The 25103-nt window shown below is 31.9% G+C and overlaps 2 protein-coding genes across 3 annotated transcripts; both read right to left on the reverse strand.

Annotated features, from left to right (window-relative positions):
• Window positions 1-4251: 4251 nt before the first annotated feature.
• Window positions 4252-6346, reverse strand: LOC104223080 (RING-H2 finger protein ATL8-like). 2 transcript variants are annotated; one of them, XM_009774433.2, is made up of 3 exons: window positions 5552-6346; window positions 5085-5260; window positions 4252-4858 (listed from the first exon to the last, which is right to left on the reverse strand). In XM_009774433.2, the coding sequence occupies exons 1-2, from the start codon at window positions 6318-6320 to the stop codon at window positions 5217-5219; spliced, it is 813 nt and encodes a 270-aa protein (XP_009772735.1). In that variant the 5' UTR covers window positions 6321-6346; the 3' UTR covers window positions 4252-4858; window positions 5085-5216. The 2 variants fall into 2 exon arrangements, with proteins under 2 accessions (XP_009772735.1, XP_009772742.1); XM_009774440.2 differs by having other exon boundaries at window positions 5085-5289; window positions 5552-6344.
• Window positions 6347-13906: 7560 nt separating this feature from the next.
• On the reverse strand, window positions 13907-20961 carry LOC104223063 (MLO-like protein 10). Its single transcript, XM_009774414.2, has 15 exons — window positions 20696-20961; window positions 18680-18737; window positions 18389-18594; window positions 17384-17500; window positions 16748-16808; window positions 16535-16623; window positions 16367-16441; window positions 16186-16274; window positions 16005-16054; window positions 15844-15884; window positions 15599-15772; window positions 15054-15089; window positions 14871-14938; window positions 14702-14762; window positions 13907-14525 (listed from the first exon to the last, which is right to left on the reverse strand). The coding sequence occupies exons 1-15, from the start codon at window positions 20822-20824 to the stop codon at window positions 14115-14117; spliced, it is 1665 nt and encodes a 554-aa protein (XP_009772716.1). The 5' UTR covers window positions 20825-20961; the 3' UTR covers window positions 13907-14114.
• Window positions 20962-25103: the final 4142 nt, after the last annotated feature.

The following is a 25103-nucleotide window of genomic DNA, read 5'->3' on the forward strand; positions in this document are numbered from 1 at the left end:
CGTCACGAACCCACAACTGCTCATAACAATATACAATGAATATACAATTATCATACATTTGTAATACAATTCCTGCAACAATTATGATACATATAAAATTATAATATAATCGCGATGCATTTCTAAAAAATTGAGATACAATTATGATCTTCATCTTCTTCAAGTTTCAATCAAAACTCTACACTAAAAATTTAATATAATTATATTAGTTTTGTATCGAGTATTGTTTTGGATATTGATGTATCATCTACAAGTCACATACAATAAAGATTTTAGAAAGAAAGAAAACAAGATTCAAAACCTACCCACAACTTGAATCTATAGCAATATTCTGAATTCGATCTGCATTGTATCAATAAGAAATAGGGATTTTGAGTGATTAGTAAGAAAGAGAGAAATTAGATTTGAAAACCTTTGGAAAATGAAAAGAATTGAAAATTAAAGGGAGTTTTTGGGTGATTATTAAGAAAGAGAGAAAAAAAAAACAGAATCTTAAATGTAGGGGGTTATTGGAAATGAGGGGTGAGTGTCGTATAACTGACATGCTAAAATTAAGGGATCTTGATTTTTTTTTCTTTTTAATGGTTTTGTATATAACTTGTAAATATAAATATATAAAGTAATTAATAAGAAACATAAATAAAGATGTTAATTAAATAGGTTTCTATTATAGTATAGCTAGGTAAAAATTCAAATATTGTTCACTTTGGGTCAATCTCATATGATTTTTCGATTTTCTTAAAATGTCTCACACCATTAAGAGATTTATACACCTTATATATATGCTTCCAATCTTTTCAGCTACTAATGTTTGACTTTGTTCGCACACTTAACAATGGTAATAAGATTTAAATTTTGGGTTCAATATTTTTGTTAGTATAGATTGAGAAATGACAACCCGGAGAAACAATGGGTGCATCTTCATTGTTTGTAAAAGGCTGGCCATGCTTAATGCATGCGAACTGTTTCCCGTGCACACCCATGACCCATCATCGGCTCAGGGGTGTACATGAATCGGATTGGTTCGATTTATATCAAAATCAAACCAAACCAACTATATCGATTTGGATTTGTTCGGTTTTGTCGGGTTTTTGAGATTTCGGGTTTTTTTTTGTTACATGAATATTATTTCAATCTTACTTTATTAAAATTATAGATAAAGCTTTGATAAGTGAATATATGTTTAGTAAATATGGAAAAAAAATGATAAAACGTATGATCTATTAAAATATTTTAATGGGAGAATTTTTTTAGTAACACATGATAGTTATTTTCTTAGTCGTCTAACAATAATTTTTCGTTAATTTACGCATTCAAAGTTAATACATGAGAGGATCCCAAATATTTCTACATTTTCTAAAGAAAATTTACTATAAAGTCTTAAAAATATAAATAAAATTTATATATTTATCTGTCGGTTTGGTTCGAGTTTTTTTACTCAATACCAAATCAAGTCAAATTAAACCTAGTCGGGTTTTTTAATCGATTTGGTTTGATTTTTCGGTTTGGTGCGGTTTTCCGGTTCGGTTTGAACACTCCTAATCGGCCTATGTCCCACTTGTTTTGTTCTTCATTTGCTTTTTTTTTTTTTTGAATAAGTTACAAACGAATGTAGGACATGGATGAGTTCAACTCTGATATCATATTATAATGATAAATATTATATTGATTTGAATTAGTGCTCCATGTGATTTGCTTCTCTATTGCTAAAACATCATATGCTTGTCATTCTTTGTGCAAGGCATGTTAGCAACACTATAAAGAGAGAAAAACAAAATTAAAGGTGGGGAATGCTTAAAATGATTGATTGAACTCAATTCCTTGCTTTTTCTCCTTTGTTTGAAAGTCGAAAGACCGTTTGCATGTGACATAGGAGATTTTTCTTTTTCTTTTTTTCTAACAGTGATAAACGGTCCAGTTCATGTGTACTTTGACTATCCGACAAGTATTTGATACAACACGTGTGTTGCACGTGTATCCCATGTCAATTAATAAAAACTTTTAAAAATAATTTTATGGTATTAAACTATACACGAGTGTGATGAGTAATACGAAATTTTAATGCAACAATATTTGACATCTTCTAAACATGTGGAGTTGATGCTGGTAAATTCAGTGTGACAATGTGTAATGAAATTAATTTTGATGTTGTTAGGTCCAAACATGTAATACACTCGTATCTCACACCTAATACTTTATTTGAAACAATGTTCTTGATTGAATTCTTGCAACCTTATTTTTTCAACTAAAACGACCAAGCATGACAACCCTGATTGAAGAGCTCTAGCCCTTAGTTCTTCAGCCACCTAGTAGTTCTACTATATTACGGTTGTCAAATGGAATTGACTAGCCCACCTAAATTTGTATAATATAGAAAGATAAAATTAAATACAAATTAAAATTATTCAAATGTTAAACACATTAAGCATTTGCACAGGTTATCATTACCAAATCACTACAACAATTTATATTTTCCTTTAACATATATAAAAGACTATAATTTCCAAAATAGATTCGAATACTATTTTCACAAAATTTATAAATAATTATATATTGATGCTTATGTTATTTTAGAATATCTAAAGATAATTTAATAAATACGAAGCAGAAATAGCCACCTCAGAAAATTATAATTTTTAAAAAATCTTCCTAGAAATAAAACCACTAGAGAAATAAAAACAAATGTATACACACAAAAAAAAAAAGGAAGTAGTAGTGTAGTACTTTTTCCAACAAAATCTAAAAAAGCAATAAATATACATCATTTCAATTTTCATGTGCCAGATCTAGATTGTCAAGAAAAAATAGTTGTTAACACATCATTTTGGAGCAGGCCTATGTGTTGCAAGAGTTGCAAAACTTAAACTATGGCAAAAATAATTGCTTACTTAGATGGTTAAAAGAGTTGATGCATAAGCAAAATCAATAAAATTCATGACACGGACGCATAATTGAGCATCGCATTGAATATAAGAAGAAGAAGAAGAAGAGAACGTCAATGGTTCAATATTTTGAATCTGTAATCCAACATTTGTTCTTTGAATGTGTATACTCACAGCAGTGCTTAAGGGAGGTGTTAAACTGGATGAGCATAGGTATACAAAAGACAGAGATAACAGAGATATGGAAAAGAGTGACCAGGCTACTCAAAGGAAAGAGATGCAGGGAAGTTGCTACTGCTATATTGGCTGCCTTGGTGTATTGGATATGGAAGGCTAGGAACACTGCTGTATGGGACTTCAAACTACCCACGGCTACCTACATACTAAGTCAGATTAAACAATAATGCAGACTGAGGAAGCTCACCTATTTGAAGAGCAAGACAAGTGTTCAAGAAAGAGAATGGATTGAGAAGATAATGCAGAAATAAAAGATTAGATAGATAGAAATAATAACGTTTTGATGACAAGGAATACATAGCTAATGTATATGTATATAGAAAGAAATAGGAGAAAAGAGGAAAGTACTGAGGAAAAAGCTTGTGATAGTTTCGAGGTGATGAAATAAAAAAAATTCTTCACCAAAAAAATTATTAAAAATTTACTTGTGGAAGTTGAAAAGAACTTCCAAACATTGAATAGGTATCTGGATGATGAAAAGCAATTCTAAGGCATTGAATAGGCTGCTAAGTGACTATTGTAAGAAAATTATTCCACCTCTTTTCTATACTCATTTACCTCATTCATTGTTTTACAACTTAATTTATCATTTATTGGAAGGTAGGTTTTTGGTACAAAAATAATAAAGAAATTGTATTTAAATGAGGGGTAAAATAGTCATTCAGTTTTTATAGGCATTTTAGTAAAACAACTTTACCTAAAAGTCTTCACACATATAATATAGTATGACACCCAAAAGGCTAGCTATTGAGATGGGATAGCCCAAGGCTATATAAACCCCACATCAGCACTTTGTAATACCGGTGCGGGACTCAAGTCCCATTCCTTCCAATATACCATAATAAATCACCAAGCTTCGTATCCGTCGTTCTCGACGACTGTGCGAACGCTGCAATACCGGCATCACTCGACGGTTGTGCGAACGTGCAATTTGGGCGTCACAATCCAAGGCATGATGGGCACAAAGGGTGGTGGGTGGCTCTGATACCGTTGATACAACCTAGGGAGAACCACACCCCAAAAGCTAGCTATTGAGGTGGAAGAAACAAGGCTATATAAAGTTTACCTACCTAGACATTCTTTTTAAGTTTTAACTTAATTAAATTTGTAATCATCACGAAAAAAAAAAATCTAACAAAGGCAAGCAATTATATAGTGCATTGGAGATCATTGCTTGGCAATTTCATGTGAAAATATACAAGGAATTCACCTATATGTGCCGAGGAACTGCCAAACTGCTTATATGATAGTCCTAAAAGTATAAGCACATTGATATAACTAGGCAAAAGGGGGAAGAGCAAAAGGAGAAAAAAGGGCACAAAGCTAATTGGTTACCTACTTCTTTTTCACCTTTGGGGAGCAGGCTTTACAAATGAGAAGTCATCTTCATTCCTAGTAGATTCTCCATTTGGAGGAACATGCACATGTATTTCTGTGTCATCATGATAAATCTGTGTAGTTGCAATGTCTGCACGATTCATCAGTGTTGTTGGATCATTTTCAAGGTTGGATGCTTCTTGATCGCTGTTGTAGCCCTGGAAACGTGAGGAGTGACCGGTAGTTTTGAATCGATGAAGAGCAGGGCCTGCCGGGTGTACAGGTGAGCTCATTGTGGACCTTGGACTTGCACAACCTAGTGTCCGCGTAGCCCCTTGCTCCCTTCCTCTTCTTCACAACCATATGCCACTTCTTTTGAAGTTTGCTCATCAAAGATTTGAGTTTTTCATATTGGATCCCATCTGCAAACATTAAAATTAATGGCCAATGCTTTATCTAAGTTAACAGCATATGGTATGAACTTATAATGTCCTGTCTTTCAATTATCAAATGCCCCTCTAGGCCTGAGTTACTTAAAGCAACATTATGTATTAAGGCAACTTTGTACTTGCAAAGTTGAAACCAAATGATATGCCCATCCTCTGGTTTACAAACATTACTTTTTAAAAATTGTATTGAAATGCAAACCTGAAATAAGGCAAAATGGATGAGGTGAAGCACCAGTTGCGGTCGACCAATAACCAAAAATATTTGTCCGAGCCTTGAACAAGAGGGATTCCTTGAACTACAGCGTGTCTCTCTGTAATGTCAATGGCCATCCTAGTCACAACAGCCTGAAGCTTTGTTCCAACAGCTTAAATGATCTGAGAAGATTTCACTATAAGAATTTCCCCTAGAATAACACAAGAAAACATTTCACCATCCTATTTTATATTCTACTTCATCAATTTTAACTTCAACATATACTAAATCTGTAAAAATAATTTTACATAAATAATTACAAGTAACTGTCTACAGTAATCCGTAGATTAGTAACCTAACTTGCATAACACAATAAGCGACGGATTACAACTGGTAAAACTGCACTGATAATGTAAACTAGATTGATCATTTAAAGCTAAGTCTTTTTTTCTTTTTCTAGACTAGAAAATTACTTGATCTAGCGCATGAACGAGACTCTGCCGGAGTTGTAGCCGGAGCACCGTCGGTTTTATGGGAAACTGCAGGGAACTCGCCGCACTTCCGGCACCGAGCAACCACGAGAATTTGACGACAAGAAGGGCACGAAGAGTGTGAACCCAACCAAGTATCAATACACTGAAGGTGAAAACTATGGCCACACTGCGGTAGCACACGGATCTCATCTCCCACCGCATACTCCGCCAGACAAATGGCACACTCCGCCGTGAACGGTGTACCTTTCGCCGTTGTACTGCTGGGATCATAAGTGAACTTAGGTAACGACTGCAACACTTTCTTCTTTAACCCTTTATTAGCCGACGACGACTGACCACCAGCTCCGCCGCCGGTTGCTCGCCGGAGCCAAGCGCATCTTGCAACAGCGATGAGCCCCACCACACAAATTAGTAAGCAAAGCAAAGCAGCTAGTATTACGACAAAGTCAGACTCCACTGCCACCGCAGATGGTGGCTCCGCCGTAGGCGTTGAAGGGGAAGTTGAAGAAGAGTTTGTGCTTAGCAGAAATCTAGCTGGGCGAGTCATAATTGAAAACAAATTCAACAACAACAATATAGAAGAACAACTGGGGACAATGGATGTAAAAGATGTGGTTGAAATGTCGGTAATTGATGTGAACTTAACAGCAGTGATAAAAACATATGAAAATGTCTCAAAGTCCGTAAGATATATATAGATATAAAATCTGAGGGGAGTGTTGAATGGAAGGTATTCAAGTCTACACATGTGGAGCAGAGAACAGATCCCTACTATTCTTACTACAAACACTACCAGCTATTTTATTTAATGATTAAAATAGAAAATAATTTGCGGTTTAGTTTAATCATGTAGGGTTACATGTTGATTAGCATCTTTAGATGAAAGATCAATTCAAATTTGAGTGGAGATAAAAGAACATACTATGTGTGATGTAGAATTAACCCAAATAGATGTAGAATATCATATTAGGAAGAAATTACTCTCCAATTTAAATTCACAGTTTTCTTCTTCTTCTTCTTATTTTCGTTTTTATTTTAGAATAATTTTAAAACTACAAATTTTTTAACTCAAGGAGAGTAATTAATTATTAACAACACATAATGCATTATTTAAATTTTTTAAAATTAAAATTTAAAAAATTAGTTATTACCTAACTTAACTAACTTTGTCCCAATTTGCTATGCGGCCTATTGTGAGGTTGTCACTCGGCTTAATGTGAAGGCTTTTTTATCTTCTTTTAATAATATATAGATATAGATTAACAACACATAATGCATAATTTAAATTATTTAAAATTAAAATTAAAGTTCAAAAAACTAATTATTATCTAATCTAAGCAACTTTGTCCTAAATTGCCAAGTGGCCTATTATGAGGTGGCAATTTGGTTTAATGTGGAGGCTTTTTCCTCTCATTTTAATATATACATTTTACTATTTTGTCATAAATTTACTGATATTTTCAATAATTGTTATTTTGCATTATTTGGCATAAGCAAATGAACTTTTATTTTTTCTCAACTCAAATATTTCTATCTATAAATTTGAAATAATATTTTTATCTTTAAATTCAAATTTAAATTATTTCATCTATCAAAAAATATATTTATAGTATTTTATAGATATAGACTACCATATTAGGAAGAAACTACTCCCCAATTTGAATTGGACGTTTTTTTACAGTCATATTTAAATTATAAATTTGAATTTTAAAAAAATATAAACATATAAGTAATTTTACTATTTTGTCATAAATTTACTGATATTTTTAATAATTGTTATTTTTCATTGTTTTCCATAAGCAAATGAACTTTTATTTTATCTCAACTCAAATATATCAATCTATAAATTTAAGAAATCAAATTATTTTCTATATAAATAATATATTTATAGTATTTTATAGATATAGACTATCATATTAAGAAGAAATCATTTCCCAATTTGAATTAATAGTTTTTTTTCTTCTTATTATTTTCGTTTTTTATTTTAGAATAATTTTAGAACTACAAATTGTTAACTCAAAGAGAACAACTAATTATTAACAACACATAATGCATAATTTAAATTTTTTAAAAATTAAAATTTAAAAAACTAATTATTATCTAGCCTAACTAACTTTGTGCCTATTGTGAGGTTGCCACTTGACTTAATGTGTAGGCTTTTTCCTTGCTTTTTAATAATATATAGATATAGATAGATATAGAAATCTAGAGGAAATATTTAAAAGGGACATACTTTTATCTTCAATTTTTTTTCTCAATTAAAATATTTTTATATTTGATTTCAAATTCATAATTTTCTATATTGATTATTTTTTTTATCTGTTACTAATTCGAATTTAATTTTTGTATCAAAATTCAAATTATTTAATTTTAATTCAGATTTTCTTGTATTTCACTTTAATATATTTATTGCATTCATTTTACTATGACATAACTATTTCGTCAAGTATTTAATCTAATAATAGAAAAAAATGGCATATGCTCATATTTTATAATTCTCCAAATTCTTAAGTTTTTTTCCATCCTTGAAGTTTTATTTTCCAATTCATAAGCTTGAATTTTGATTTGTTTAGTTTTTTAATTCAAAAGATTAGATAATATTTGTGTTTATTTGGTCTAACAAAATAAATAGAGAGAATATATTAAGATTATTATTATTATTATTATTATTATTATTATTATTATACATACCAAAATAATATATAAATCTAAACACATATAGTTTAACGCATATGTAGTTATTTCAAGCTTCTCCTTTATTTTTTAATATAGAATATTGAGTTGTAATTTTATTTTTAAATTCTCTTTATCTATTTTTATGTGTGTAATTATCCTATAACTATTAGATCCCTGAATTCGAGGCAAAATTTAAACGTGATAAACTTTTACTTTCAAAGGAAAAAGGTTTTTTCAATTCAAATTTTTTTTATCTTTCATTTCAAATTCATAAGTTTCTATATTAGTTCTATTTTCTATATTTTACTAATTGGAATTAAATTTTTTTATCCAAATTCAAATTATTTAATTTTAATTCAAATTATCTTATCTTTTTTAATTTAATATATTTATTACATTTATTTTACAATGTAAAACTTGATTTGAACGACTTTAGAAAAGATGTGGATTTTGATTAAAGATTACTTGCGTAATTTTTTTATCCAATTTCAAATTATTTAATTCTGGTTCCGATTTTCTTATATTTCAATTTCATATATTTTATTACATTATTTTACTATGAAATTTTATATAATTATTTTTTTAGTGTTTAATAATAGACAAAAAAGCGCATATGCTCGTACTTTATTATTCGCTAAAATTTCAAGGTTTTGTTTTTTCATCCTTAAAGTTTTCTTTTCCATTTCAAAAGCTTGGATAAGAATTGATTTGTTTTGTTTTTTAATTCAAAAGCTTGGATAAGATTTGAGTTTATTTGGTCTAACAAAATAAATAGAGAGAAGATATATAGATTTTATAACTACTTTTATGATATCCGAGAATTTAAACGCAAAATTTAAAAGTGATATATTTTTATCTTTAAAAAAAATGTGAATCCAAATTCGAATTATTTAATTTTAATTCAAACTTTTTTATCTTTTAATTTAATAGCTATTGGGTAAATCTTTGTCTTACAACCTTTACATATTTTATTTTATAACTTTTGTCATATGATATTTGGCAGAAAAAGATAAATTTAGACTATATAAATTAATTGAATAAAGTTTCTGATACATAATACATAACCAACGGAATACTTTTACATAACACATCTATTACCTCATAAAAACAAATTTTTTCCTGTAAAAAAATATAAACTTTTCCTTGTGTTCAGCTATAATAGAAACTCCCAAATAACGTCTTTCTTTGTTCTGATTTACAAATGCAGGGTTTTTATTGTTTCTTGCTTTGGTCATAAAAGAGTTGTGTCTGCTAAGAAAGACTTTGGAGGACTAAAATCAAAACAGAGCCGCGAGGTGAAACTAAAATGGAAACAATTTTAATTCCATTAATCATTAAAGGGAAGAAAGTATGTGTGAGAATATAAATCAAATTTTGAATTAACTTATTTCCATTTTGCTTTCATTAATTAATCATTTCTTTTGTTCTAAATTTGCCAAGTGGCTTCTTAATAGCTAGTCATTTAGCTTAACCACAATGCAAACTTTATTCCTTTAATATATATAGATTATTATTAATTTATTATTACTATCACGCTTCAATCCGAAAGCAATTAGGATTGGCTATCTTCTCCCTTTAAAACATAAAGTTATATTTTAAGAAATATTTATGGCACACCTATATAAAGATACTCTTAACATGGTATTATATTATCCGTTTTGGCCAAACCCGCACAGTTTTCCTCAAAAGGTCTCACATCATTAAAAAATTCATACATCATATATGTAGGCTCCCAATCTTTTCAGCTACCAATGTAATACTTTGTTCACACAACCAACAATCTCCTCCTCGAACTAAGATCCACGTGACCCATTACCACAATCCACGAGTCAATTTTCGAGATTCATTGTGTGCCAGCCACATCATTAGATACTTATGGCAGCCGAAACTCGCAACTTGCTTCTTTTTGTATGCACGTCTCCAAGCTAGTAAGGGTAAGTAAACCGAGTGTCGCACCATCATTCTTCCATTGCTACACTTGTTCCAAAAGGTCTCACACCAATAAGAGATGCTTACACCTATATGTAGGTTCCCAATCTTTTAAGTTATTACACTTCTATCCCAAAGAATTTAGGGTTAGCTATATAAATTATCACTTCTCTATTTAAAATATATGTTATATTTTAAGAAAATACTTAGTTTTTCTTTACCAAAAAGCTACTTACAGAATTATTTATTTATGAGGTATAATAATCTGAAAAGATTTGAATTTTGGCTTCAATTTTTTTGTTAATTGATTAAGAAATGACAACCTGGAGAAACAATTTAATCAGTTGCATCTTCATTGTTTGTAAAAGGCAGGCCAGGCCTAATACATGTGAAGTGTTTCTTCTTTGGCAAAATACATATTTTACCCATTTACTTTGCACCAAAATTCTTGTTACACATCTGTTGATTACGGATTTAACATTACACACCAAACCTTTTAAAAGTGTATCAATGACACACAACTTTTGACCAACCTAGTTAATACTCAATGTTGTATATACACACGCTTATGTAAATTAAAAACAAACGATTCTTTAATTAAAAATGGACAACCCGACCCAAAATTAAGATAAACCCCAATTTACAAGTTTTAAAAAGTAGAATAAAGTAGCTATGTGTCTTCCTCAACACCCCCACCCCCTGGGTTTATCCTCTTCCCCAATCCTACCTTCACGCTGGCTCCTCCTCCAGTATCACTTGTACGTCGGCTTCCTTCAACCCACCCTCCATCCCTATTATCTTCCCAATAATTTTCAGATCCACCGGTGGCCATAAAACTTATTTCCATCGCTGGAGCAGGGACGAGAACAACGAAAGCTTGACCAAAGATTGGTCAGAAAAAGACTGAAAAAGATACAATTAAACACAAAATTGCACTGAAAAAAACAAAAACAATCATTCAAATAGGCTTTGATGATGGATTTCGACACTAACTTCTCTTAATCCCAAAGATGAGAACTCCTCCGACGGTCGAGAAAACCAGGCCGATAATTACTAAAAAACTACCGTTTCACCTAGAATCGGTAATTTTATTAGGTTGATTTTGAATCAATTTTCACCAACCCTATTCAAGATGATTTGGATTTGCGAGTCAAGAAATCGAGATAATGGGTTTCTTAACCATTGCTGGGTTTTCTTCGATTTCTTGTCTGTCTTTTTTTTTTGGGGTTTCTTTTCGAGTGATTTCTAAACCATTGTTGTTGCTTGTTTCTTTATGTTCTTGACAATGAAGATGATGATAGAAAAAAATGAAGAAAAAAAAAACTAGATATGTGGCACTAAAATGAGGCTTCGGATACATTTTTTTACTATTCACTCGCCTGCTTTTGGTGTAAAACACGAGCTTGTCATGGGTCAAAAGTGGTGTGTCATTGACACACTTTTAAAAGATTTGATGTGTAACGTTAAAGCCGTAGTCAACAGGTGTGTCACAGGGATTTTGGTGCAAAATGGATGGGTAAACTATGTATTTTGCCTTCTTCTTTCTTCATTGTCTTCGTGCACGTCCATGACCCATCATCGGCCTCTGTCCCACTTGTTTTTTTTTTCTTGTTTTGCTTTTATTTATTTATAAATAAGCCCAAATTTATTGCCGTTAAAACGGTTCAAAGATATTTTTAATATTGTGTGATATTGTCTATTTTGAATTAAGCTCGATTTTTTTCAAAAAACCTCACACTATTAAGAGCATTCAACTCTTTATAAACAATTTTTTTTTTCTGCTTTTCATGTGGGACTTTATTCATATACACCCAACAAAACGAATGTGGGACGTAAACTCGTACCTTTGATCAATATGGGAAGTTAACGCCAGGATGAGTCAACTCTGATATCATATTACATACTAATAAATATTAATTTAATATTTGATGTTAACTTAATAGATACTGTTTATCCGAGACAATATCCAAAATATATATGTGGGACTGTATAAGATAGACGTGACTAGGGGTGTACAAAGGAAATCGATAAGCCGCACCAATCTGATAATCCGAGTCAAACTGAGAAAAAAAAACCCGATTATGGTTTGGTTTGATTTGGCTTGGTGTTGGGAAAAAAAATCCGACCATAATTGGTTTAGTTTGGTTTTAACTAAAGAAAGTTAAACCGAAACCAAACCAACCCGACATTATATATATAGAAATTTTAGATATATTTAATATATAAATATACTTATTGTGATGTAATTTATAAATATTTCTTAAAAGATTTCATAGTTTTATTTTTTGAGATATTATTTTAAGGTTGGACTTAGAACTTTTGAACGTTCCAATATGTTTTATAGCCATTAACATTAGTAAATTAAATAGTGCTAACAAAAGCCCAAACCAAAATCAAATCAATACTAATGCTAACAAAAGACATTCAACTCAATACTACGAACGGGAATGTGTTGCATATCTATTTTTTGTTTTGCAATAATTTAGATAAAAATGTATAACCTATTTTAATTGTTTTAGCGTTTAGTCATGTAATTAATACTCTCTTACTAGTCTACTTATTTTAGCATGACTTAGTACTTTTAGATTATGTTTATTTTTATTATGGCTTTTTAATTAGCAATATTTATATTACATAATTTTATTGTTGAATATTTTAGGATAATGCCATGACATATCTCATATTTTGTATTAATTGCTTGAAAAATACTTTATATAGTTGTATCTTACTAAAGAAATATTTGGAGCACAATTTATATGTTTTGTTCTACGAAGATTTTACCATATAAACCCTAAAAAAATCCGAAAATTCGAGAGTGAAAAATCCGAGTTTTATTGGTTTGGTTTGGTCTTTAGATTTAATAACCCGACACAATTGGTTTGGTTTGGTAATTGTCAAATCCGAACAAACCCAACCTATGTACACCCTTAGACATGACCATCAATAAATTAATGTATCTTATTTTGTACAACGAATAGCTCAAATTAGAAAATTTCTATTCCAAGGACACTGCACCTCTCCACAGCAACGTGGATTAGTGGTTCAACTTCTTTTTGTTAAAATACAAATATATAAAATCAATGCAAGTATAATAATAATAACAACCATTTCAGTGTGATCTCACAAGTGAACTATATACAATTCCATATAGTCAATGCAAGTGTTTTTATTTAATTTATGAAGATATGTGCATATTTGTTTAAATAATATTGCAACTTTTCACCGCAGATATAGATTTTAATAGAATATACTATTAAATATATTTGAGGGAAATTCAGATTGCTTCTTTTTTGTAGATCATAATTTTATAGTGGTCCAAAACTTAGCGAACTGTATTTTTCCAAGGAAAAGAGATAAATCTGAATTATTGGAGGAATTCAATTCCCATTTCCAACTTAAACAAACTCAAAGATCATCTGAAATAGAAGAAATCCCTCAAAGATAACACCATCCGTAAAATTGCGCGCTTAGTGCGCCATGTGATTTGCTTCTTTATTGCGAAAAGATCATATATCCTTTGTGCAAGGCATATAAAGAGAGAAAAACAAAACTAAAGGTGAAATGATTGATTGAACTCATTTCCTTGGCTTTTTTCTCCTTGTTTGGAAGTCGAAAGACCGTTTGCATGTGACATAGGATTCCTTTTTTGTTCAGACGGGTATTTGCGCAACTCTACCTACCCATGCATGCTTTACACAAATGGAAAGAAGTTACCTCATGCTTGTGGCCTTCTTTTCAACTTCATGAATCTTATAAAGGCAAACAATTACATAGTGCATTGGAGATCATGTGAAAATATACAAGGAATTCACATATATGTGCCGAGGAACTGCCAAACTGCTTATATGATAGTCCTAAAAGTATAAGCACATCGACATGAGGGGAAGAGGAAAAGGAGAAAAAAGGGCACAAAGCTAATTGGTTACCTACTTCTTTTTCACCTTTGGGGAGCAGGCTTTACAAATGAGAAGTCATCTTCCCTCCTAGTAGATTCTCCATTTGGAGGAACATGCACATGAATTTCTGTGTCATCATGATAAATCTGTGTAGTTGAAATCTCTGCACGATTCATCGGTGGTGTTGGATCATTTTCAAGGTCGGATGCTTCTTGATCGCTGTTGTAGCCCTGGAAACGTGAGGAGTGACCGGTAGTTTTGAACCGATGAAGAGCAGGGCCTGCCGGGTGTACAGGTGAGCTCATTGTGGACCTTGGACTTGCACTACCCAGCGTTCGCGTAGGAGACCTGTCTCCCCTTGCTCCCTTCCTCTTCTTCACAGCCATATGCCACTTCTTCAGAGCCTTTGAAGTTTGCTCATCAAAGATTGATTTTTTCATATTGGATCCCATCTGCAAACATTAAAATTAATGGCTAATGCTTTATCTAAGTTAACAGCAGATCATGCTAAAAGACTAGAGATTTGAGTAGTATCATGTGGTGAACTTCCATTGTTCAACGAAGCGATGGCAAATGCCTAAGGTAGTACGGCACAAAATAAAACGTAGAAAAGAGCCTCTGATAGTACCTGAGTTATAAGGGCATAAAGCGGAAGAGTAATATAACTGCATAATAACAAGACTCCCACCCTGTAATAGCAACGGCTAATTAGATTAACAAGAGTAAGTTGGATTCTTGAAGCTTAGAAACTAAAATAATGAGTATACCAAAGTAGCTTTCTGTAGCAATAAACATACCCTACAACAATTTTCGCAATGACCAGCTCAAACGCATTGTGGAAGCAAGATTTTAGCCCATACTCATACTACAGAGAAAGTAGAATCCTCATCTCTATTGATAGTTTTATGCACAAAGAAAAAGAAAAAGAATATCTCGCAATATCAGAATTTGATCTTTGATACTGGAAGAAGAATTATTACCCATATCCACAGAAAATATGTTAGCTGGAATGCATTCTGTCAAGTTTAAAAAATATATTAGCAATAGAAAAACTTAAAAAAGGAAAAGTATAGCCAAGCTAATTCCATGAAATACATAGAGATTAAGATATGAAAAGCAAACTATTCCACGCTCTAGCATCATCTTTTCCATTTTATTTTATTTTCTTAGCAAAAATTCCTCAAACAAAATACAACATTTTCAGTACTGCACATGCACTAGTTTCTACGTTTACTTCAATATTCAACAGCACGCTTTGACAGACACTGGATAGAGAAGTTTATTGACTGACCCATAGATAGAAGGAAATATTTTTACTTCTTATCCTCAATAGACGTCGTCTTAGCTGATTGTATGAACTTATAATGTCCTGTCTTTCAATTATCAAATGCCCCTCTAAGCCCGAGTTTCTTATAGCAACATTATGCATTAAGGCAACTTTGTACTTGCAAAGTTGAAACCAAATGATATGCCCATCCTCTGGTTTACCAACATTACTTTTTAAAAATTGTATTGAAATGCAAACCTGAAATAGGGCAAAATGGATGAGGTGAAGAACCAGTTGCGGTCGACCAAACCAAAAATATTTGTCTGAGCCTTGCACAAGAGGGATTCCTTGAACTACTGCATGTCTCTCTATGATGTCAATCGCCATCCTAGTCACAACAGCCTGAAGCTTTGTTCCAACAGCTAAAATGATCTGAGAAGATTTCACTATAAGAATTTCCCCTAGAATAACTCAAGAAGATGGATAATGGACAGGAATCTTACAATCAGAGGAATTAAGGATGCCCAGAACAATGCTTGCCACCCTGAAACGGATCAAATGATTCAGATTATATGAAAACGGTACTTCGGCTGAATTGGAAAGCGACTAAAACCGAAGAATAAAACAATTTCAGAAATGGATTGCACCACAGAACATGACTTACCGCTAACATTTAGAAGCAAGAAAAGGACAAATGATGCCCATAAAACTGGACTGCCGGAAAAAGAAAAAAAAAACAAAGTAAGTCAATCAGAGAAGCAAGGAGAATTATGCTAATTACGCACAAGTAAGAATACATAAATATTCTTAAAAAGATTGAGAGAGAAAATAGCACATCTAACTACCTGACGCCGACAACTACCTTGAAGTCATCCTCTAATGACCTCTTGATATACTTTTGGAAGTCAAATTTACTTCCAGGAGCTAGATGAACCTGCACATGGAAGATTTTTAGTTTCACGGGGAAACAGAGAATATTCAAAAAGAACAAGGCAAATTGCAGAACAAAGCACAAAGAGAACTTACACTGATAAAACCATTGCGCAGGGTCAAGTAGTCAGACTTACTGACAGACCTGAAAAATTGTCTTAAGAAGCATCCCTGCATGAATTAAGTTGCAACAATGAACCATCTTAACACTAGTTTGGCCTTGTGTTACAAAACTATGCAATTCACATCTTATTAATTTCTCACAATGTAAAAGAAGATCGGGAGCCTTGTCCAGAAACTAGTATGTGCTCTGACAAAAGATGTCTCATGAGTAAGTCTGAATCTTGAAGGATCTGCAAGTCCCATTAGAAACATAGTGATACAGTCAAAACCAAAACGGACTGAGCAAATAAACATAGATAGCATCATAACAAGCAACAGCACAAAGTTTAGCCTTCACAGCAAGCAAAAGCACACCATTTGAAAACTCGTAATAATGGGTTGAAGTCTCTTGCTCCCATTGTTTCCAGCCACGAATCTGAAGAACAAAGTTTGGCATTTAGCAAATGGATTATTACCAAGGATAACAGCATCCTAAAATCTAAAAGGAGAGGATCATTTACTAAATAAGCAACCAAGCACGGGACCATGACCAGTTTATCACCCTACACAAGTATTGAGTCTCGGTAACAAATATGAGTCTTGGTATATGGTCAATTATAGCTAGGACGTATAGCTGCAGCAGTTTTAGGAAAAACAGTTTGAGTGATCCAAATGATTAACTGCAATTCGGCTTGCAATTTAGTTTGAATATTCCTCTGTCATACCAAGACCAGTTCGTCTTGCAATTCAGTTTCCTAAAATGTTTGATTACGTCAACCAAGTAAGATTAGAGAAATGATCGTCCTTCCATTAATAACACCAGGGCATTGAATCACCATGAAAATTTGATCAATCTTCTGAATACATTGAAGGACTGAAGGTCTGGACAAGAAAACTACTAAAAACGCATGGTCAATAATTGGGCTCTACAATATTTCCAGATTACCTAAAAAGCAGTATAAATGGCAGCTAAAGCATAGGAATAACAACATAAAGTATATTTTGAATTACCTTAAGCCTTCCCAACCACATGGTAATAGCACTGTATAACACATGAAGGACTGCCAAAAAGAAAATAAGGATGTGTATTTGATGCAGTGCATCGACAGAAATGAGAGCAACACGTCCCTGTTAGGAATACTTTAAATTAGTTTACTTAAGAAAGAAATCATGCTGTTAATGCAAATATGAAGTAAAACATAAAGGTCCAAAACAAAGCTGCGAAGGAAGAAATAGATGTCTAGAACTATAGTGCTAACGGAATTCAAGGATGCAGCATCTGGTAGAACAACAACTTTACCTTCAAATGTTATTTTATATGAAAAATTTACCCAAAACCTAAGCTGACCTAACAACTTTCAGAAGCTCATAGTCCAAGAAATTTGAAGCACATACAGGGTGATTTTTGTGGTGCAAGTTGTAACGGAGCTATAAAGTCACGATTTAGTCATCCACTCCAGTTGTATCCAGTCACACCTGTTCAATGTGCTGGGACAAACCGAACTTTTACAGTACAGAAGATGGAGCGGAACAATCATTTGGATGGATCTTACATATCTCAGCTAGTTATCTCAATTCTTTTCTTCCTACATCAGACAGGACAACCTAGAAATAAATCAGTGATGGTAAAAGGTTAAGTGTTTCCTAATCTATGATTAGGCTACATGAATATAATGCAGACAACTTGTCATATACCTAATGGAATGAAGGAGCTATGTGTAAAAATTCTTTTGCAGTTCTTTTTGACGATGACTTCATGATATTTGAAATGTCCATTTATTTGAATTGAAGTGACAAACATTCTAAGGAAGTTTGGGAGAACTTTTAGTAGGTTGCGCAGAATATCTCATTGTCTAGGTCAATTGACAGTAATGAAAAACATTTAGTCTGTGGCCACTGGCCATATCTAATTCAAGAAAGTACTAGTTAATTACTAAAAGCAAAGCTCTGCTAGAGCCATTTTTGCCATCAGCACTCATTAGTACAACTAAATACAAGGGTCATGTACACATTTACCTCTTTGCATGTAGTCTCTGCACCAGCCAAAATTCTACGTTCAAACCATAAAAGCCTCCGACGGTGTTCCTCCTTCTTTTCAGCATCTTTGTGCACCGCAGGGCACGGCAGCATTGTGTTAGCGACACTTGAGGGGATACAAATTCTAGCAATGTAATATTGACTAAATACAAGGGTTAACGAGATAAAACCGAGAATCATCAACTCTGCAATAAATAGAGGATTAAATCAAAAAATGAAAACAAGTTCATGCTAAAAAAACGATAAGAGGAGGAGAGCACAAAATCTTACCAGCCTTAACCTTCTCCAAAGCCTCATATAGAGCTTTTTTATGCCTGTCAGTCAACCACTGAGCAAAGATTTCACTGTGTCAATTATTAATATTTTCTAGAGTAGCAGGCATTCAAGGAAGTAACAAATGAGCTGAGATACTACATCAACTCAGGATTACTAATATTTTTTAAGGTAGCAGGATGAGCTGAGATTATTAATATTTTCAAGAATAGCAGCCATTAAAGGAAGCAACAAATGAGCTGAGATACTACATCAACTCAGGATTAGTAATATTTTCTAGAGTAGCCATTACAGGAAGCAATAAAATGAGCTGAAATCAACTCAGAATTATTAATATTTTCCAGAGTAGCAGGCATTCAAGAAAACAACAAGGCAGCTGAGATAATGCATAAGCTCAGGATTATTAAATTTTTTTAGAGTAGCAGGCATTCAAGGAAGCAACAAATGAGCCGAGATACTACATCTACTCAGGGCTATTAATATTTTCTAGAGTAGCAGCCATTAAAGGAAGCCACAAATGAGCTGAGATCAATTCAGGATTATCAATATTTTCTAGAGTAGCAGGCATTCAAGAAAGCAACAAATGAGGTGAGATACTACATCAACTCGGGTTTACTAATATTTTCTAGAGTAGCAGGCGTTCAAGGAAGCAACAAATGAGCTGAGATACTACACTAGCTCAGGCAATCACAATAAGTTGTGCAAATTAAAAACTATAAGACACAAACTTCAATATCAGTATATTATCAGAGTGAACTTGTTTAGTTTAAAATGCTATCGCAAGCAAAAAAAGAAAGAAAAAAGGAGAGCAAGTTATTACAATTAAATGAAAGGACTAAAAGTCTAAAAATGGATAGCAAAACGATGTTATATTTTCTGAAGCACAAAGGAACAAGTTCACAAGGCATAACACAGACATCGAATTACTTTTCACTCTTGTCCCTGGTTTAATTGGTCAAATTAAAATAAGATGGTTAAAAGACATTTAACACTTTTCACTTTAAGATAAATGCAAGAAAAAGAACATCCAATTACAGAAATAAAAGCTATAATGTCCAAGTAACCAATATGCATAAAACAACTTGAAGGTGCGTAAACAATTCCAACCAAGTGGGGAAAAATCTTTTTACCTTTTTTTGGGGATATGCAACAGCGAAAGCAATAGAAGTAAAACAAATTATCTTGGAAACACACATATAATGTAACATCAGCAGATAAAGCCAAAGAAATACAACAACGACTGCCCCTCAAAACTAGTCTGGCTATATGAATCCTCAATATCAGTGCCGCTCCATTTGGATCCATCTTTATTCTAGTGCTTAATAATTTGTCGTTAAATTAGGGATTCGCTAATGGATAACTCATCTATACCAAGCAAATAAGTACGAGCTCAATGCAAATATCCATTGTAAAACCCCCGATTACTAAGAACTCCTCTGTATCTACTCCCACAATTCTCACACTTGTGATGATTCCTTAGTACATATCTTGTATAGCCGGTACCCGATAGAACAGTCAAGGTGAACGAACACAGGCTCGGTCACTATCATTATAAAAAAAATAGTAAAAAAAAAAAAAAAGGAAGAAATAGCAAAACCCTCGTATGATACCCAGTCAACAAGAAGCCATATTAGGCAAATGGCAACCAGCATCTGAGCAATCAAGATCAGTTTGTAGGTTCTAGAGCCAATAGTTAGATAAAGAACATGAGTTCACTTCCAATTTAATAAGGCAAGACATCCACAGACAAATTAAGAAGTCAATAATCAACATAGCTGCTAGTGAAAATTCCTTGACACCAAAACAAGGAAACAAGCAGGAGAATTGCTACAGGTCACACTTCATCTTCAAAAAGTAACTAAAAATAAAGATAACATCTTGGCATTAAAGATCAAAAAATATTTAGCAGAAATAGAAACACAAAAACCAGAATAATAAAAAGCAAAACAAAAGGGGAACAAGAAGGTCAACGGGGGAACAAATAAAAGAATATGGTTTTAGCTATAATCATACGGTTCCAAGTTTGTGGATAATCTTCTCCAAGGCAATAGAAATGAGGATAATAACAGCACAAACACCAGCCACAGCCCAAGTTGGTGTCTGATCAAGTTGCCTTGATGTTTCTCCACCCCCACCTGCCATTAATTTCACTTTCTGAAACACAGAATTTCAGCTTCAGATGTTGTCAAAAATCTCAAGAAAATAAATGGTTTCCTGTACAACCCAAATAAAGTGACTGCATATATAGACAGTGTTTTACAGAAAACTGAGTTTTATTAATTCTGTAGGTATGCAAATTAATGGAAAGGAATTTACAGAACAGGTAGTTAGGACTTGGTATTGGTAGGTACTATCTGACAAACACAGTTTAAAGAAACACGGATAGCCGGAATTAATTAAGATAATAATATATTGTAAATTATGAGTTTCACAATTTCTTTAGACAACTTGGTAGCATTTCTCACCTCTTCCAAATAGGGGTTAGAGGGGGCAAGAAAGAAAGTCCACGGTTTTGTAATATTTAAGAAGGTTCTTGTTTGTAAATGTAAAAATTAATAGGGACATAAGATTTTTAATTTTAGGGTGTATTCTTGAGGGCTTTTAACACATTTACTCAAAAATAATTACAGTCGCTAGTTAAATATAGTACCTTAAATGTGTATACAATATTTTATATTATGAATATATTACTCCTACATTAATATACAAAGAGAATATATTTATCAACTATATTAGTTTTCGACAACTTCTTTGTTAAATTACTTTTTACTAAAGTATTTTTCAAAAAAGCATTTATCGAAATGTACTCTTAATCCACCTAGTGGTAGAGGGAGGTTTAACATAAATCCCTATTGTGTGTTTAATAAGCAAAAAGTAATGACATAAAGGGGAGAACATAATATTCTAAATCTTGCACAAAAATTAAACAGGGTCAAATTCGCATAAATACATTCAATGTAAGAAGTACTTTTAATGCTTTGTTAGAAAGACAAGTATGTGAAAGCATTTACTATTTCGTCGCTGACTTAGTTTATTAAGAAGAGAATATCAAGTCAATTTGTCTGGTTAATGCTTACGTGGATTAAAATTTAATTAGTTTCAAAAATAATAGTCCACTTAGCAAAGGTAATTACTGCCCTAGATACATACCATTTCTCAAGACGACATCAAGGGAGAAATTAAAACTTACATATTTATAACATCCTACCAATACTAATTTTTCTCTGGTAATTCAGTTAAAGTTTGACCAGTAGCAATTTTTATTTTGTATTCTAAAGGTGCTATAAAATTAAATCTGAAAGAATATCCAAGAAATTATCCCTAAAATTTATACAACTAACGTGTATACATACTAGTATGTGGATGTTCATGGTTTGGTTTGGATCGGTTTTTCCTAAAAAAGAAACCAAACCAAGTAAGTCGGTTTTTCCTCGATTCGGTTTATGTCGGGTTTTGTCGGTTTTTCGGTTATTTGTCAGTTTTTTCTTAAATAGAAGACATACACTACCAAATACATATTCCAGCGACCACATTTTTAACGTAACACTATCAAATCAATTGCCCTTTGAGAAATCTATTATTTACCAAGATATATTGATGATAATTTAATCAAATACTGATGAATAATTTAAGGACTCAATTAAAAATATATTATTTTTAACACGAAATGGATTCTTACACTTAACAAAAGAAAACTACCAATCAAGCTAGAATGTAAAGGTAAAGAACTATACTAAAAGTGCAAACTATTAACATTTACCATAAATTTTCTGAAACTTTGTATAAAAATATACATATATATAAGTGTAATAATAAATTTGAAATAACTAATCCTATAGTCGGTTTGGTTTGATTTTTTTCTGATTAAAACCAAAACCAAACCAAATTTGATCGGTTTTTAAAATTCAAAACCAAAACCAAACCAAACCAAACCAAAAAGTATCGATTTTTTGGTCGGTGGTTTGGTTTTCGGTTTGGTTCGGATTTTTATGAACACCCCTACTAGTACCGTGGTAGCACATATTGGGATAGTATTGCTCTCTCCTTCTCAAATTATCTATCGTGTTCTTTTACACGATCCTTAAAAAAATATTAATTAAGAGTTTTTTTTATTATTTACTTTTATTTATGTCTTAGGATTTCATCTCTTTTTTCATTGAATATTTATTTCATAATTGAGGAGTGGTTTTCAAGAACAATTACTACCATTATATATGTAAAATGGGAAAAAATAAATTTTATCTTAAATTTCTAAATGTTAAAATAATTTGAGATAATTATTTTTAGAAATTTAAAACGGAGGGAGTAGTGCATTACGTGTAACATCATGCTACACTGCTATTTTTAGAAGGGGAATTTTTGTTGGGTTGAAAGCGTGGGATAATAAAATAAAATGGATATAATTGCACATGGGAGCTGACTGCTGCATTCAATGATTCAACTACTACTATTCAATTAAGTTTGATTTTATTTGTCCGTTTAACTTTTCGCTTTTTCTGACAGGAAAATATTTATTAGTAGAAAAAGAAAATAGAAGTGAGTCCTATTTGACCTTTTCAATTTAGAAGTTTTCTATGTTGGCAACGAAGTTCTTTTCTGCATGTTACGTTGGCATCCAATTTGTAACGTGTAAACCTGTATTTTAAGTTTCCCAATGTAAAAGCCACCATATGAGTTAAAAGAGTTTACCTGACAACAAAAAAAAATTAAACATTATCAAATAATATATAAATACCCAATACAAATAAATTTTTACGGAAATAGTATTGAGCATAGGGCATTCTTATTTGTGAAATTAAGACCCCGTTTGGACACAAAAAGAAAATTCCTTTTTTTCAAAAAAATTTCACTTTTTTCGAAATCAACGTTTGTTCATAAAATTTTCAATTTTCAGTTGAAGATGCATTTTGGAACTTTTCGAAAATTTGAAAAACTCCAGAAAACTGTTTTCAAAATTTTCGCTCAAATCACTCACAAAACTTAAAAAACAACCCAAAATTATATTCATGTCCAAACACAACTCTAATTTTCAAATACCATTTTCACTTGAATTTTTTTTTTAATTTTTTTTTTTAAAATTTTACAATTCTTATGTTCAAATGCCCACTAAGGGTAATTGCAAAGTCATGTGGGTGCTTTACGCTATACTGCTTTGGGCCAAAAACAATTGATTAGAGGCCGTTTGACCATGAATTTTTTATTGTACTTTTTTCAAAATTAGTGTTTTGGTCATAAAATTTTTAATTTCACTTGAAGATGAATATTGAAACTTTTTGAAAAACTACAAAAAGCTTTTTTTCAAAATCATCACTCAAATTACTCATAAAAATTTAAAAATAACCCAAAATTATATTTATATCCAAACACAACTCTAATTATCAAATACCATTTTCACTTGAATTTTTGTTTTTTACTTTTTTCGAAATTTTACAATTCTTATGTCCAAACGCCCACTAAGTTTTTGCACTAAAAATATATTGACAGTGTTGCCTTATTACCAAAGCTGGAGATTTGATTGAGAAAAGAAATTACATGATTTTGCCTTTATATTTTGGCATGGAAGATTGTATTAAGAGCTTCTAAAGCAGTCAAATCTCAATGAATAATACCATTTGTTAATTACATATTATTAGTGGCCGTTCAATAATTCTTTTGGAATCTAATTATTTGCGGACTTTGACTCGGTATCATACAAGCTTGAGAATCTAGTGGCCTATTAATTATTATAATTATAAAGAAGAAAGACAAATTAACTGCATATGTTCATCTTCTAGAATTGAGACCAGTTACTCTATGTTTTTTTTTTTTTTTTGGAACTTTCTCTTATACTTAACTTAATTAAAATAAATCAATTTTAAAGAATGGCACGAAAGATGTAGAAGATGACCCAAGGAAAAACGAGTAAAACTGCATTCCTTTATTAGAATGCATGGATAAGATCAACAACCTATTGAATAAACTATATTGCAAAGGAAAATAATTAAATAAATCAAGGGAGAAAGATTCACCGTAGAAACACGTTGTTGCAAATGGATGAAAGGAACAGGTCGAGTCAAAGTTAATATTCTATATACCTGCTATTCATTTTGTTCTTTTCTACTCCATTTGACACAAACTGAAAGAAAGGGTCAAATCTAATACAAAAATTGAATTTCTTGCGAAGTTTGAAGGCAATAAATATCAGATTTTTTGCCATTAAAGTTAAAAGATTAGCAAGTACTACTTCTCTTTGTTTTTAGATTTTATCCAAATTTTTACAGATTTTGAAAATTAAAATTTTCAACTTCCAAAACTAGCTCTACACTTGTTTTTGGCCCAAAATTTGGATATTTTAACAATTTCAAAAATTAATTCAAACTTTTGTATTTTATATAAAAAAAATGGACCACCTATTATGACCTAACTAATCCACCAACTAGTT

Source organism: Nicotiana sylvestris, chromosome 2 (assembly GCF_000393655.2).
Source record: "Nicotiana sylvestris chromosome 2, ASM39365v2, whole genome shotgun sequence".
In the NCBI taxonomy this organism is placed as follows: Eukaryota; Viridiplantae; Streptophyta; class Magnoliopsida; order Solanales; family Solanaceae; genus Nicotiana; species Nicotiana sylvestris.

Bases quoted from the DNA above. Each gene is read 5' to 3' on its own strand.
- LOC104223063 (XM_009774414.2), bottom strand. From the start codon at position 20,824: ATGGCAGGTGGGGGTGGAGAAACATCAAGGCAACTTGATCAGACACCA. The intron at 16,275-16,366 runs GTAAGTTCTCTT...TTCCATGTGCAG, and splicing joins TGCGCAATGGTTTTATCAGT to GTTCATCTAGCTCCTGGAAG. The intron at 16,055-16,185 runs GTAGTTAGATGT...TTTTTCCGGCAG, and splicing joins AAGGTAGTTGTCGGCGTCAG to TCCAGTTTTATGGGCATCAT.
- LOC104223080 (XM_009774433.2), bottom strand. From the start codon at position 6,320: ATGTGTAGACTTGAATACCTTCCATTCAACACTCCCCTCAGATTTTAT. The intron at 5,261-5,551 runs GTAATTTTCTAG...AAATCTTCTCAG, and splicing joins TCGTTCATGCGCTAGATCAA to ATCATTTAAGCTGTTGGAAC.